Source organism: Bombus vancouverensis, chromosome 16 (genome assembly GCF_051014615.1).
Source record: "Bombus vancouverensis nearcticus chromosome 16, iyBomVanc1_principal, whole genome shotgun sequence".
In the NCBI taxonomy this organism is placed as follows: Eukaryota; Metazoa; Arthropoda; class Insecta; order Hymenoptera; family Apidae; genus Bombus; species Bombus vancouverensis.
Genome location: NC_134926.1, coordinates 6,862,513 through 6,879,087, shown reverse-complemented (window position 1 = coordinate 6,879,087; position 16,575 = coordinate 6,862,513). Strand labels below are relative to the sequence as shown.

Below are 16,575 nucleotides of genomic sequence, written 5' to 3'. Positions count from 1 at the left end.
ATTCATTATTAGTTGTACAAACCACAGAATAATTTGGTTATTTAAAGCGCCATCCAGTGATACATTTTCTAACTTATATCTTATAAACCGTGGCGGGAAATGTAAAATTACCCGTCGTTTCTATATGGAATACCTTTTTATTCAAAGTAATATTACTAGAAAATATAAATTCTCGTATTTATATAAATATTCAACTATATTCTGTTAACAATTCATTCTATAAATATAAAACTCTAAATGGAAGAATGAAAAAGGAATGAAATCCTCGAGTTTAAGGGATTCGATCACGAATGTAATTACTTATAACATATTTATTTATAATGTTTTAGTAATATATTCCTTACTGTAGACATATATTTATATCATATGGCAGCATAGTAATATGACATTGTATAATATAAGTGAGGTGACTGACAAAACGATTCATATTTTTAATTCTCTTTGTTCTCTGGTCAAAGACCACAATCATATCTTTTTCCCATTCGTATTCAATCACTCTTACATTTCACGCACGCATACGCTCATTAATGTTCCAGCCTCGTGGTACGCGCGTCTAGGATATTCCTTTTTCCCTCAGATAATTCGCATCCATTGTACTTTCTTGATCGCCAATCGATCGATGCTGGAACTCAAAATGGCGTGTTTTGACTCGCAACAAATCGTATCTCATGATATTTTAATCCCCATTTACGTGTTATATTCGCCGTCGTTTTCAGTTTTTATTGATAGGTATATCAGGCTAATGGGCGCGTCGCAGTGCGCGCGCGTGCACCGACCTCAAGTGCGAACCGGCACGATTAGTCGATAACTGACGATCGCAACCAAGGTTACCTACATATATATATGTATATATATATATATATATATATATATATATATATTTATGTGTGTGTGTATATTATATGGAGCTCGTCTACTATGATTTGTAACATTATTTCATACTTACTCGGCTAGTTAAAATATCAATGTACATTATAATATACTCTAATAACGATAATGCAACATCGTTAATTTATTATGCTTTGCAACTTAGAAAAATAGTCCTAGCTAAGCGTGGCCGCGTCCCGTGGAACCTCACGATTATCATTTTGTTACTGGAAATACAAAAACTTAAAATCTGCGCTTCGGAAGATCGATATCGATCTTCCTAGGGAATTTATTCTTTCAGATTACCAGATCTGATCGAAGCACCTGGTGGTCGTACCAAGTTATGCATAATATCTCTAGATAGCAGTAGATGAAACTGAATTCCATGTTATTCCACAAGAGAACAATTCCTTGAAGCAACTAAAAATTAAAGAGAAGATATTACATAATATTTAATTAAAATTCAAATTTGATTTTGGAATAATTTTGTGGATTTTGGAATAGAGTGATTAAAATTAATTCTAATATGGATAAATGGAATCATGCCTGAGGAAAATACCCTACAAGATCACCTAATTGACTAAATTCTTTACGTCTTCATAATCTCAGGAGCAAGAATTTCTCCTAAATTGCAAAAGAACTGTCTATACCTTCTATTATACATTATACCAATCTCTGGAATTATTTTCCCCAGGATTTATGTTGCATATCCCAAAATCCCCTAGTAAATTAAAAATAGTAACATTGTTAACGTGAACAGAACGATATCGGGTAATTACAGATATTTAAGAAGGTCACCGGATGATTGTTTGTTAATAAGTCAATTATTTATTGTTACCTTTCAGCAATGAAACGAACGTTTAGCAGGAGCACGCGATGCGGTCACGGCACAATAAAATCTATTAAAAACGATCAACGGAACAACGGTAGTACTACCTCTTTGAAATTCTCACGCTCTACAATATGTCCTACTGTTGATTTATAATTCGATCGATGATCGCGCACACCATCGATCCTCCATCTTGAATTAATGTGGACTTAACACTGACTAAATTATCACCGGAATCGGTGACGTTAGAACCCTATTCTTTATCATTTTTTTTTGCTTTTCTTTTCATTTACTTGCGCGAGATTTATCGATTCGCTATCAAGCGTCACTTTTTGGCCGGCAGGCTGTCAACCTATGATCGATAACGGAAGTAGTGATCACGATAGAAAATACCGTATACCTAACATTCCCTATATCTAGAATTCCATTTCTAATAACTATTTATATTATTGAGAATAATGAAATTACACGTTTTTTTGTAATTTGAAGTATTTCGTTTGGTTCGAAATTAGTAAAATTATTATTACTTCTTTTTAATGATATTATCGATTAGGTTGGCAGTCTACTTGCCGTGAAATGAAACAAAAATAAAGTGTGGCGTCCAGCTTAACCGATTCTTGGCTAATTAATAACTAATCGACCCTTCTCACTCGAACCACTTTTTACCTCTGTCGTTAATATGTTCATGTTCATTATTCATACATAGTATTTAATAACTCGGGGAATTCCCCATACGATTCCATTTTTCTCTAGATGACTCCGTAGTGACTCCGAGTGTGAAGGGCTTTTTTTACCTCGAATGGGCTCTACTATTGATAATCATTTGAATCATTAATAAACATCGATCGTCATCAAGATCGATAACGTCGCGACGCAATAAATCTTTCACAAACAATGGAAAACAGGTTACCATGGCCAAACACGCTGGGTGAAAACGTGCCTTAAAGTATACGTATTATTATTATTATTAATTATTATTAGCAATTCGAACGCACACATCGTTATTTATTTTTTCTTTAATATTATCGTTATCGATATTACTATTAATATTATTGTTATCATTATCTTTATCATTACAATTATTATTTATTTAGAACGACATAAAAAAGTCAGTCCTCGAAAGCAGAAGTTCCATTTCACCCGTTGTGCCTGGCTCACTAACGCGCAAATCTTACGATCACGTGTGAACACACTGAACATAACATAAATCGAAAAAACAGAGTTTTTACCCATTCCATAATGATTTTTTCATCTTATTCCTAGATTTCTTTTCTTATCGCGAGAATGTTCGTTACGATGCGGACCTCAAAGCGACTTGGACAAACGAATACGCGTGACACGCAAAAACAGCGAAGAATACGAATATTTTATAATCTCTAGCTACAAAGAATTCCCATAATTGATCTAAATTCTGTTATATTGCAGGAAATTCTATTTCGTTTTGGTGTTGAAGTTGCTGTACTTGTATCCGCGTACTGTGCTTCTACATCTTCTTGGAGTGCGTCCGGCTTGACCAACGTTTAAAAAACAAAAATTATTATAGGTACCTAGTAACATTTTTGATCTAAGGAAAATTTACTTAGATATTCTACCAACTTATGATGAATCTTCTGTTGAAAACTGTAAGATCTAAAATTTCAAGGGAGATCTTTGATGATTAGAAAAATATCCCTAGATGAAGACAAAATTTCTAGAAAGCCGGACGCATTTACAATTGACACTGTCACACACAAGATACGCATTTTCATTTACTTTCCCACTCGACACTATCTTTTGTGTTCACACTCTCATCGGTGCTTCTCTTTCTTTTCATAGTTGATTTTTCTCTGGTTCGCATGAGCGGTCAATGGGCGTCTCTAGTAAAAGCGCGCCGCGACGCGCACTTACAAATTGTAATTAATTATACTGACACGCTACTATATATTCTTCAATATAATATATATATATATCTACTTGCTTGGTATAGCGATCAACGATAGTTGTTTTTTCTTCTCCTTCATTTTTATATGTATAATTTATATATATATATATTTTTCTTTCTTGTCTTATGTATATATATATATATATATATATATAATCTCCCTCCCTCCCTCGTTCCCACCCTCCCTTTTGCTCATTCATTCATACTTTTAGCCACACATTCGTCTTCTGGATCGTTCAGCAGCTTCGATCGGAGGATCGATCGATCCTCGAAATTCGAGTCAAATTTATTTCATGATACGCTTCTAAGTTGGGACTTTTAACTTTTTTTTGTTGTTGCGCAAATACTGATATACCACTCATCCATCATTTGTTCGTATCACTGTCCTATCTGCTCTCTTTCCCTTCTTTCGTAGTGTCTCTACGTTTTCCCTTTCCTCCTTCTAAAATTAGTATTTTATAGCTTCTAGTTTCTCGTTACCTATTCTACATTCACATAAACTTTCACTCGCCTTCTTCCAAACTCACTGCTCTCTCCCCTTGTTTATTATTTCGCTCTGTCATTCATCTTCTGATTCTTCTACACACACAACACTCGATGCACTCAATTTTGTAAATATATTTATACACTTAGAATTTTCAATTCTCTTGACGATTTAATCGTCTGGCTTCTTTGTATCGTCTTTCTGCTCTTGTTTCATTCATCCACACCCAGACACGTATGCTTGCCTCTCACTCTTGTTCATACGTTCCTATAACTGTTTACCAATCATTCCCCATAGATGTTAAAATTATTGAGGAAATTGATTGCACAGTGGGCTATACATTCAACAAGAATTTAAACACTGTAAACGAAAAAGCTCTTTCAAATTTATCTTTAACTTCATTGACAAGTTAGTCGTTCGTTAAATTAAATTGTGTGTATGCTTGGAGTCTCATCGATATCAGGCTAAAGTGTTCAACATTAAACTTCTTCTATGTGTAACAGTAACCAATGTGCAACAGACTTCCTCAATCAAGGTGTATGATACAACAAGTGAATTGCAATTATTCATCCACGCTATTTCTATTAACAGAGAGTTTCACAGGCTCCTCTCTAAATAATCGTAAGCTTTTTATTCTTTCACTTTTTCTCCCTTCACATGACAGTGATTGACAGCGATATTGTGTGTGGAGATCCGATGATCTAAGCACTGATTATATGTACATGTTTACGTAGAGATTCCTATGAAATATTAATCTGTATAAATCATAATAAAGATGATACAAAATCGTCAATTAACATGGAATGAATAAAAAAACTATTTGTTGAAATACAAATTTATCTTAGTGTTTCATCCCTTCCACACGTGTGATTTAGTTATCTGCGCATACTTTAATAATTAATACTCAACTTTTATTTTATTATTCCTATTCTTTTTTTTAATTTTTTTTTATTTTTTAGTTTTATCAGTATTTCTCCCCTTATGAAGTTCTCGGGCTCGATAATTATCGTTCTAAGTATTCATCAGTCACGATTATTGTCAAACAATCTGAAAGCAATAGGAGTTGTTTCCGTAAACGATATCAGAAGAAAAAAAACCCTCATGTGAAAGGGTTGACAATTGTCGGTCATTCGGGTCATAAAAATTTCTTTGTATAAAAATGTTTCTGGTTCTGGCGGGAATTACGAAAAAGGAGAAAAGAATCCGACCTTTGTAATACTGTAAGATAGTAGCTATCGAATAAGGACAGTATGAGATCGATGTAGATCAGTCTGATTATGAAAATAATTTGTCGACGAACCTTATAGATGAGGATGTGCATGTCATACGTCTTGATTTATGAAAATACGAGGTCAGAAGATGGATATGTTGGAAAACTGAATGATTCGATGAGCTGCATCAGATCCTTTTCCTTTATTATTGTCGAGAGCTCTAATTACAACGTAAGGTTATCATAAAGTAATAATCAACATTTAAAAAAGGATCTAAGATCATAAATTGAACATTAGAATGAATTAATTCAATTTAATAGATGTATTATTAATATTATATTATTGGTAAATGAATTTTCGAGACAAAGTTTCTATATTAAGGGATAGAACTCACGATAATTAAGGAAAAGGGAAAAATTTCAGGGTGCACGTTAGAAAGTGCCATTTAGTTATATTTTTGGGGGGCTAGGTCGAAGCTGCGACTAATCCTAAAAAGCGTGTTTCTCGTTTATCTCGAAACGCGGCTCGTTTCCCTATCAATTACTAGAGGCCCTCTTATTTCTTCTTTTCTTTTGTTTCGAGTTCCTAATTGCATATTTCTCTTTCTCTTTCTTTCCTTTCTCACTCTCACGCTCACTTTCATTCTTTTTATTTAAGTACTCCACTGAACCTTAAGAATTTTCTTCGTAGGCCCATCTTTCTACCACAGAAACAAAAGGATCTCTTCTTCTCTATGATATGTAGGACGATGAAAGCTTTAGGGTAAAACCTACGACCTAATTATGCCCCTGCTCGATGAAGGATGGAAACGATCAAGCGCAGAACCTTGATCGGCGGATCCCTTTAAATCACTTTCAAGATTTTGTGGGCCCAATTCTGACTAATTTCTCTATCTTTCAAAACACCTAACCTAAAACGTTACAACCGAATGTTATTTATTATTTCCTAGGTTACGTGACAAGAAGTAGAAGGATGAAATCTTACATTGGGAGAGTCTTAATTGTCTCCGAGTCCATCGATCAGACAAGAAATCACTTTCCACCAGGAAGAAATGAAAAGAAGAAAGCGATCAAGACCGACCACGGCAAGTTCCTTGCTAGAAACTAGTTTCTAATATTCAAAGGAGGGCCCACATCTCGTTGCCATCATTCTGAATCCGTCTCTATCCATTTTTTCCTCTGCACCAGATAGAATGAATTCTGGCTTTGAGATATGTGTTCGCAGCTATTCCTTGGAGATAAGTGTCTTTCTACGTACAATTCACATAATTACACAAGAAGCTATACTCTTCTGAAGATAACTGCATTATGCACGGTCGTATCCAGTTCTGGGACCCTCACGCCTCTCAACGGCCTCCAAAACTGTACATCATGGATCAGAGAGAATATAACCTGGCCCCAGGACAGCCAGCTTCGACCCTGGTACGCGTGTATTCTGTGTATGTGTATATATATATATATAATACTCTTCTCTTCTATTTTATCTGAATAGAATTGTGTCGCGCGCATCCGTGACCAAAGACCAAGTCCAAACACGTGACGAACGAGACTCTACTTATTTACAGGCTTCACTGATCTCTCCTAACTTCATCAACTTCTGCATCATCGTCATCGTCAACTTCTTCATGAATTGAGAAGAGAACGCTTCGTACATCGAATCCCCCGAGATGTGGGGCTCAGAAAACGACAGAAGAACCAAGTATTCTTCAAGAATATGCAATTATTCTTCCTAGTCATCTCCTTCTTTTTGTCTTTCTTCTCTGTACATAATTAACTCGTTGCTTGGTCTACTGACTCAAAGTATACATATATCTGTCTCACCGTTTTCTGTATAGACAACTCGACTACTTGCCAACTACTTACTATCCTGTGTGGCTGCTTCGTTTTTTTGGAGTCATTGAGCACTGAATACGTGGGAGTGTGAAGTTCGTCGTTTCTACGTCTACGTCATGGTGAACGACGGCTCGAGGAATTCGAATATCTTCTCCGCTTCGTTTTTCATCATCCTCATGTGACTATTCTCTAAGATTCGCGCTCTGAGAGCGCATTGTGCTGCTCACTGTGTCTCTTTCTCCAGGATCCTCCCCCTCATTTGAAGATCATCATCGTCTACCGGAAGGACGAAGGAAGAACAACGTAAATCGTAGCCAAGCTGGTTTCTGGAAATCGTCTCGAGGTTCACCGTGAGCTGTTTTCTTTGTCTTCCTCTTCCCTTTAGCTTCCATCCATCTCTTTAGGTGCTGCAGCTCTTTTTTTTCTGCTTCTGGACTATTCATAGAAGGATTTGGAGAGGCGAAAGGTATATTTAGAGTCAGACTTTGGCTTTTTATTCTTCGTTGTAGCAATGAAGTAGCATTTCCTCTAAACTGACCTGCGTCTGATTTGAAAAATCCATTTAGGTCTAAAAGAAGATTAACGAATGATTGGAATACCTAATTCGTTTCTAAAAGTAATCTGATGCAACACTGAATAGGATCTTCGTATGAATCGAATCGAGGAGACGAGTATCGAAGGTAGATCATCAAAGAAGTTTGTGTTGAATGATTCAGAATGAACCTCGTGACGATTCGAGGATTTTTGAGGAACGACTAGAAACTATATGATACGAACTACTTAAGTTTGAATCGTAGAAAGTCGATAGTTATACTCATTCGTTCATCTCTTCTTTTCTTCTTTAAACTTTCTTCCTTGAGAAATTTTTTTTTCAAGAGCGCAACAATTGCACTCTGGCTACTGTTTGCTTCTAAATCATAGAAAAACCATGGAAAAACTCTCTCAATCTCACTCCCTCTCTCTCGCTCTCTCTCACATTATTTTTTTTTGCTTTTTTTTTTAGAAACGTTTCAGTATGACAAACATGGTCCATCGTATATACGTAGTTCAATATATGTTAGCGCTAGGATTCGACGATTAAAAAGACCTGTATACGGGGAAATCAGAAACGATGCTGGTATTCACGAGTCATTGAAGAAGTTACGCGCTCCTAACCTCAAAATAATACCAAGAGCCTTTGTTGATACTTCTTCCTAGTCTCATTGTGCGGAATTAGTACCCAGAACCGTCGAATAGGTTACTTCTTCTTCTTTCATGTCTTTCCTAAGGTTTGAAAATAAATGTGTTTCGTTGATTATAAACTAGCAAGGAATTTCGCTTCCTCAACAGTGAAACAGATGTTAAAAATTCTTTGTGCCTTTTCTCTCATGAAAGAAGTCTTGCTTTCCCCTTCTGCTCTTTTCTTTTACATATTTATTTTACAACTTCATAGAAATCTAGAGATAAGCTATTAGTGTTCAAATATTAATCAGTTTTTTATTTTCTTCTAACACAATACTCAAAGTGTAAAGGAGAAGATATAGAATTTAAAAATCACTATATTCACCATTCATTGAATCTTCTTTCTTTTGCAATGCATATTCTCCATATTTTCTCCTTTTCTATTACTTTCTCCTTTTTCAGTGAAAATTCGACGGCCCTGCTTCAGTGAATCGTGTACGCAGCAAGACAAACGCGCCTCCTTCTTCCAGATATTGGCGCGCTCGAGCTTATCAAAATAATCGGCCTATAAAATATCGCGGGGTTATCGTAAAGAAGAATAAAATCGCTCGAAGATCGTGTGCCACGGTAGAAAATACAAGCCGTTGGGTTCTTTTAGTTTTCTTCATTTCGCGCAAAAATTCGTCCGAAGAAACGTCTGCAGTCATGGTATTGGTTGTTCGATGAAACGCGATTGCGCAAGAGAATCAGGTAATGCGAGCATAATAAAAAATTAGATTCTTATATCGATATTACGCCCCTTGCTTCGTTTTTTTTTTCTTGCTTTTCCTTTCATTTTTCTTTCACTCACCAGTCTATTCTACTTCGTTTTTCTTCCACTCTATTCTCTTCTCTACACATTGTAAATGAATCCTCACGGAAGTCATGAGTGGCTCTTCGACCCTCTTCTTCCTCAGAAGTTTCGTTGTGAATTATTAGAATCAATACCTTCTTCATTTTCCACAATTTTTTAAATACTTCTTTAGTTTATTTTAAGCAATTGCTCGCTGAGTCTTCTTGGAATGGAGAAGAAGAGGCCGACCGAAGATACCGAAAGAAAATACGATCTTCAGAAAGGAATTAGAGAAGTCGAGGCCACGAACTTGCAGTACATTGGGCTCAGTTCCTTCGTTCGGTTCTTTCGATCAAGGGGTTCCATTAATAACGATACGATGTCTTTCGAAGGATCTCCAGGCCATCATAAACGAATATTTCATTGCGTACGAATCGTTCATCGAAATGAAATGTCTTGCAATTGATTCAAAACTGATTGTCAAATTTTGCTTTCGGCTAGTCCATCTGTTGCTTCGGTATTCAGTTTTATATTATCTGCCCTTTGTTATATTTTATATTTCTTCATGCTCAAGAAATATAGAGAATGATTTCAGAAGTATGGATTAATCGGGCGAAGATAGAGGCTGATCAAAGAAACATTTTTTCTCTAATAGATATATATTCGATTTTGTTTTGTTTTCAAGTAGTTGACGTTTGAAAATGCGAGTATTTGGCGCCTAGCAACAAGTAATTTGCTTTATAAATAAAAAAAAAGGAAGCAAAATCGGACATACGTTTATTAGATAAGAAATGTTCTTTGCATCATCCTCTTCATTATATCTTACTTGATGAACACAACAGTCCACTGGAAATGTCAGTTTCTGACAATTGGGTTCTCAAAGATTGCATTTCTAATGCTTTTTGTTTCCTTTAAATGCACTTTTTTCCAGACTGAACAAACCGAAAACGCTCGGAAAAGATACAAATGTGTGAAACCTGAATTTATTAACCTGGAATCCCTCATCAGACACGTACCAATCGTTCGATTCGAGTCACAATTAATAATTATGTATACGTAGCATAATATGTAGGTATAGGTATATATAACAACAGTCAATCATACAAAATTGCGGCAGTGTGCTTTCACGTATAATTGTAATTAATGGTACGCGTATTTTTGGGCGCGTGATTTCATCGTTATTACTAAAAATTAGGAACGTCGAGGAACGCCGGCCGCCGATAATATTCTGACAAGCTTTACAAACTAAAAGTAAGGTTATCCTGGTTAATCTATAGACGGGCGATAATTCTTTTAAACATGGAAAATTCAACTTTTATATGAGCCTAATTATACAAAATCTTCTTAAGAAATTGTATATATAGCAATATTTTTATAAGGTCCTTTTTTAATTTCTGTATAATTTTATGTTTTTGAATAGACGAATATAACCAAAAAAGTAGAATATAAATAGGCTCGTTTCATCCTCTAAATAACGAGTGCTTTACCTAACATAAATTCAGAAATTGAAGAATTACTAGTCAATTCATAAAACAGTATTACAATGTTTAAGAATTACGAACGTCAGTTTTATTATTGCATATTGGGTTTTAAAAGGTAATTCTTATATACATTTTATAAAAAATAAGCAAATATCTTCACGATAAAAATTTCTTCATGCAGCCCTGATCAAAGTTTCAGCTTATGTTTTTATAAATCCTTTACCTTGACAACTCAAATACACTTACTTTGCCTGATTTTACGCTCTCGCCATATTGTAGCTTCTTATAATTTTAGGTTAGGTTAGGAACACTAAGTAGACATCGCTACATATTCTTACAAAATGATGACAACGAGGGATCATACAGTACTTACACAATATAGAACTATTATATATAAATGGCACTAACATGGAGCTAATGAATGGAATTTTAAAATATACGCAGTGAAAAGGAGGAATATAAAAAAGAAGGGACCGGCGTTCCGTGGCGCTTGCACATCGAACGATAGTGAAACAGTCGGGGGCTCGGTAAGATCGGAGATGTGGCTACGCGAATTATGGTACACAGACAATGAGCTATACAATGACCCTCGAATCTCGGCTACTCAAAACAAACATCGCCCCTGGTGACATCCTCTACCGAGATGCCGCCAATTAAACTAACACTGTGCGGAAAAAGAGAGCGCACTGGAGTATGCGATAGCATACGTGTAAATATATTATATGCATAGATATATTCTTGTATCGTAACAGCATTTTTCAATAAGTCAACAGTGATATATACTTATGACTCCGCACTGGTTTCTATCTCAAGCTTAACATAACCTAGTACGCCAAACATAGTGAATCTGTAGATCTACAGATCTCTTTCTTTATTATGAGACTCGAGAATATCCCTGGGATAAAATTGGTATATATCTGTTATGACACAATTACAATGCAGGCCCCTGATCTATTGGAATTTATGTGTGCATTAGTGTAGTATTTGATCAAAAAGTAAAGTTCCATCTTCAGGAATAATTAAGATCAAAAAGCGACGTCACAGAGATTTATAGGATACCTTAAACTATAGCTTCAACTATCGCCAAATTGTAATATGGGCATCGTAACTGTAATATCATCTTGATCTGGTACTTTCCTTTAGATGACTTTTGTTTATGTAACTTCAGCGAGCTCAAAAAATCACTTTTCCTTCCTTTTTCCCTTCTTTTTCTCTTAAATTTCGGGTCATTGAATAGCAACAGAATTAAAAAAACGAAGAGAATTAAAGGAAATATTGTATCATTATTTTGATGTATTATCTAATAGTATGAACTTCCAAGAACTGGAATGTTTTGTTGAAGAACGCTGATACGATAAGTATATCGTATGCCATTTATACAGATTGCATTCACTCACGAGGACACGAGCTGAGAAAGCAATTTCGTAGCAGTCAACCCCTTCAAGTACTAAATATTTTTGAACAGGGTGCTTTCATCAACATTGTCTTTGATACAGGATTGTTCTTAACTATAGAAAATGATATTTTTTGCCTTTCTTGACTAGATTAATAGTTTAAAATAAAATTTTGTTCACATAACCTCTCCAAAGGGCTAGTGAACATTCATCCTAATGTTACCATTATTCATACACGATGTATTATTTATACATTATTTATATAGGGTTGAATAATAGCTTTATTCAATCGAAGGAAACTCCTGTACTTAGTCTTCAGCAGTATGAAAAAGTGGTGTTTGTTAAGAACTACTGCTTGTAATGGAAATAGCTTCCTTGCAATTCTCTTGTAACTTCGAACAACTTATGTTTAAATTTACAAAAAGCTATTCCCATTATGTGACTGGACATTAAGTACTGTATTAAACGTTTGATCACCACTTTTCTATACCATCCAAAATGGTAAGAATATTTAAATTGAATAAAGTTACTATCTCGTGCTGAATGAATCGCTGGAAATTGTCATGTGAAATAACTTTTTACTAATTTAAAAGAAAAAATGTTTCCAACCTTTCAATCATTGAAATTGAAACATTTTATTATTTAATTGAAATTCGTGTTTAAGTTAATAAAAATTAAATTATTCTCTTCCTAAATCGATCAACAGGAAAGTTAATTTAAATGACAACGTCTGACGACTCATTCTGCATATACATATATACATATAAACGCTTATTTAAACATATTGTTACGAACACACGGTAGATTTTTGGGAATTTAGTCCTGTTTGAGAAGATATCGTCAAATAACCGTATGGCGCTAAGCATTGCCAGTAGCGATACTAGCGCCACGGGTACTATAACTAGTTCAGTAAGGAAGTGCAGCAGGATTCTAATGAACAAAGTTATAAATATAGAAATATAGATGCATAGTTTGCACGAGAATAAATGAAAATAAAGACTAGAAGTTTGAAGTTCTATTCAATAATAAAAATTATAGCTATGGTGCTCATTGGGATAGATTGTGTGCTGAGTTTGTAGTGCAGAATACAGGAATTGGGAGTGTTTTGGGATGCGATGGAAGACATATAATAGTTATGATGCCATTTAACTAATTGGAATTTGTCGCAATAACTATACTAAAGTGAACATTGGGTTCATTAATTTGAGGACTCAGAATACCTCATTGACATATAAACGTTTCACTAATGCACTTCTTACTCGTTCCAGGTGAGGATAAAATAAGTAAAATCTCAAGGTAGATTGAGAACTTGTTTTCCATATTAAAAGCTAGATCAAAAGAATAATAAGCTTTAAATGGGACTACTCATTAATTACCATGAGGTCTACTTAAATCTACTGTCTGTACGCAACAATATTATACTAACTAACCATAATGACAGTAACAATAGTCAAATAACGACTCGTGTCCCCGTTGACGAGATCGTAGAACAAACGAACCCCGGGGAATACCCTGACCGAAGGGTGGTCTCTCTCCCGGCTCGTCCTCTTCAAATGCTTGCTTCTTCACGTACACAATTATAATACTGGCTATGTTTTTTTAATCGTTTAGAAGTTTACAATTAACCGTTTAATTATTATCGTTTCTCGGTGAGTTTCTATTCATCTACCACTGGCTCTCCGCTTTTATTCTGATCCAATCTCTCCTTTATCTTTCTTCTCCGTTCGTCGGTTTGCTATTGTCAACATGTACAAGAAGTCATGGAGTCGGTTCCTCGACTCCTGTCGCGCTGAACATTATATATATTATGTATAACTTTATCGTCTGCGTGCACCTATACTTTGCATCTTGTCTCTCATCCTTCGTTTTTTTTCAATTATTTTCTTTTCTCCTTTTACATATAATGCATGTATATGTGCGACGCAGCTGTCGTGTACATCAGCAGTTCCTTTGTGTTTTGTATACGAGGGCTAGCTAACCTCTAAGTAATAGTTTTTTTATCAAAAGCACATGTATATCGTGACTAGCCTATGTGTGTATATATAATATGTATATATATAGTATATTGTATATAAATCGACCGTTGTGTCTGTGTGATTCATCATCTTCATATTTCCTTATATGTCTCTACGTGTGTGTATGTCTCTTATTCAACTTTTCCTTTTGTGTGTGTATGTTTTTTCTTTGGTTATTTATTTTTGTTTCATCTCTTGTCCTCCTTGTATATCGCTCTCTCTTTTCTTCTTCCATCGCCAGTCAGCGTGATCAGTTCTTGTCGCCTTTCTTCTTCTGCAGCTAGCTTCGCCGGTGAAGAAACTCTTCCGGAACTTTTTCGCGTGAGATCTCAGTCTCGACCGGCCGGGAAACACCATGAATTTTGTTGAAAAATCGACTGGAGAAATGGTAGAGTCTCTCCTTCAGTTGAGGATGTGCGCGGTGAATCGCGAGATTCCCTTTTTGCATTCCATTCGTATCCCTTTCTTTGCTGTTCCAATGCATTGGACATTATCTTCTCAGTCGGTAAAATAGATTTGTGCATAATTTAGGACGCAGGGAATGTTTAGAGACGTTCACTGTCGTACAACTATTCACTCGTTGCCTCCTTTCCTCTGTTAGTTTCTTGTCTACTGGCTCCATTTTTGCTTGATCAACCGTTGGGTTTTTGAAAGAAGCTTTGACTGATCTCAAGATAGAATAGAAAAAAAGTTCAGCTGGTTGATAATCTTTCTGGCATTTGTGCTCGAAGAAAAGTTCAAAAACCTTGCAATATTGACTCTTCAGCTGCGGAAGAGAGAATTATTTCCTCTTGTATATGGCGACTTATTTCATTGGTTGAACGAGACCAAAATTATCTAGGAGTCAAATTTTGTGCAAGAAGTTTCAAACTAGGAACCCGTTACAGTCTTTGGTCATTGTGAAATCATAATATATATCGCAGCTAAAGAGTAAAATCTTCTTCTAAATATTAGTACAACTTTCGATTAGTTCATTTTCTTTGGTTTAGGTTTTGTTTAGTCGTATTATAAAACTTGCAGAAGGCTTTCAGTCAGTCGTCAGATCGTCAATTTCAGCGTTGAATCTCGTTTTTTCGCGAAGATATTTTCTTTAACGAATATTCGCAGTGGTCCCATTATGCGCGCCATTTCGTCTCGGAAACAATGATCGCTTATATTGTGCGTCTGGCGACAAATATTCAGCCTCGTTCATTGTATAAATTATATGTTCTTCAAACATAATATATATGTGCGATTTGACGCGCTGACTGCCGCAGAAAACATCTATAAATATTTCAAAACACAACGTTACGCAACGAAGAGAACCATTTTCCTAACACAGCCAACAATAATAACATTCAAGGAAAAATTATTTCACTAGGTAATACAGCATCGATTAAGACTCAAGTCTTTGGTTTTCGCTTCTTTGCTGCTCTACAAGTAGCTGGTACCTATTAAAGATTGAAAAATCGTTTCACGATACAAGTGTTGTTCAAGTTAGATACAAGTTAGATACAAGTTAGATTCCTAAATCAAAGCAGTCAACGCGTTAAATATCTTTGAGAAATCAGAAGTAGAAAGTATATCTTCTTTTTTTCAGCTTTCGTCAACACATCATGAGAATCTTTGATTAAAATGAAACAGAAACTCTTAACATGTTTGTTTATCATTTCATACAATTCTGAATGATAAGCTGTATCTTAAGAATATAACCTCTCTCTCTTTTTTTTAAACAATTTCAAACAAACACACTTGTGAGCAACAAAACCCTTTCAATCCTGTTCCAACAGACTTCAAAATCCATTATATTTCTATTACAAGTTTCATTGTCAGTCTCTTAATACGCATGCATCAGTATTGGGCAAGATTCAAACCTAGCCAAACTTTCTTCAAATAATAAATAAATTTAGAGAAACTGTAAGCAGACTTTGAGCCTGTTTACAGTCTATTTCAACAATTAACAACTAACAACTAGATAATCCAGGTAATTCCTAGTTGAACAAATTTTAACCTTTCGATGTATTCATTATTTCATGCCCAACACTGTTCCTTAGTAATCTCATCTTCTTAAAAAAAAAAGAAGAAGAAACGCAAGATTCTCCAAACTATCGGTAAAACGAAGACGTCGAAGTTATCCAGGGCGCACATCCCCGATTAAATCCTCATATTTCACGAGACTCTAATGCGTATTGGGTACGTGCTAATGTCGATCGTCATCGCTGGCCTCTGCATCACCCTCGACGCCCTTCTCACCCTCTTCAGGATGTGGTGTATTTCCCTCCTCGGTGTCGACGCTGCTGGTCGGCGTAATCTGTTCTGTTCCAGGACCAGTCGAGTTCGCTGTGGCCCCTTCGTTGTTCTTTTCGAGTCCCAGGCCGCCCAGGAGGCTTTTGTTAATCGGTTCCGGCGAGGCTTCCGACTCCTCGCTGCTAGGTGAACCGGGAGACGAGACTATCACCTATATGAACAGAGACGCCGTATCACCAGCGTCGTTTTCCATTAATTACGCAATCCTTGGACTCTTTTTGCGTGCTTGTGTTTGATAAATATTAACCCTTCGCACTCTATA

General features: G+C 35.7%; 1 protein-coding gene and 1 long non-coding RNA gene across 4 annotated transcripts in view; both read right to left on the bottom strand.

The window, feature by feature from the left end:
- Window positions 1-293: 293 nt before the first annotated feature.
- On the bottom strand, window positions 294-3,746 carry LOC143303790 (uncharacterized). The gene is made up of 2 exons (XR_013060439.1): window positions 1,174-3,746; window positions 294-1,094 (listed from the first exon to the last, which is right to left on the bottom strand). It is a non-coding gene; the product is annotated as an uncharacterized LOC143303790 (long non-coding RNA).
- Window positions 3,747-3,803: 57 nt separating this feature from the next.
- Window positions 3,804-16,575, bottom strand: part of RhoGAP100F (Rho GTPase activating protein at 100F) — a 63,297-nt gene continuing 50,525 nt past the window's right edge. For 2 of the 3 annotated variants that reach the window (XM_033329537.2, XM_076625406.1), the window contains exon 21: window positions 3,804-16,464. In XM_033329537.2, coding sequence (XP_033185428.1) covers window positions 16,207-16,464 — 258 coding nt within the window. In that variant the 3' untranslated portion in view covers window positions 3,804-16,206. The remainder of the gene's footprint in view (window positions 16,465-16,575) is intronic. The other variant, XM_076625408.1, reaches the window with a different exon arrangement.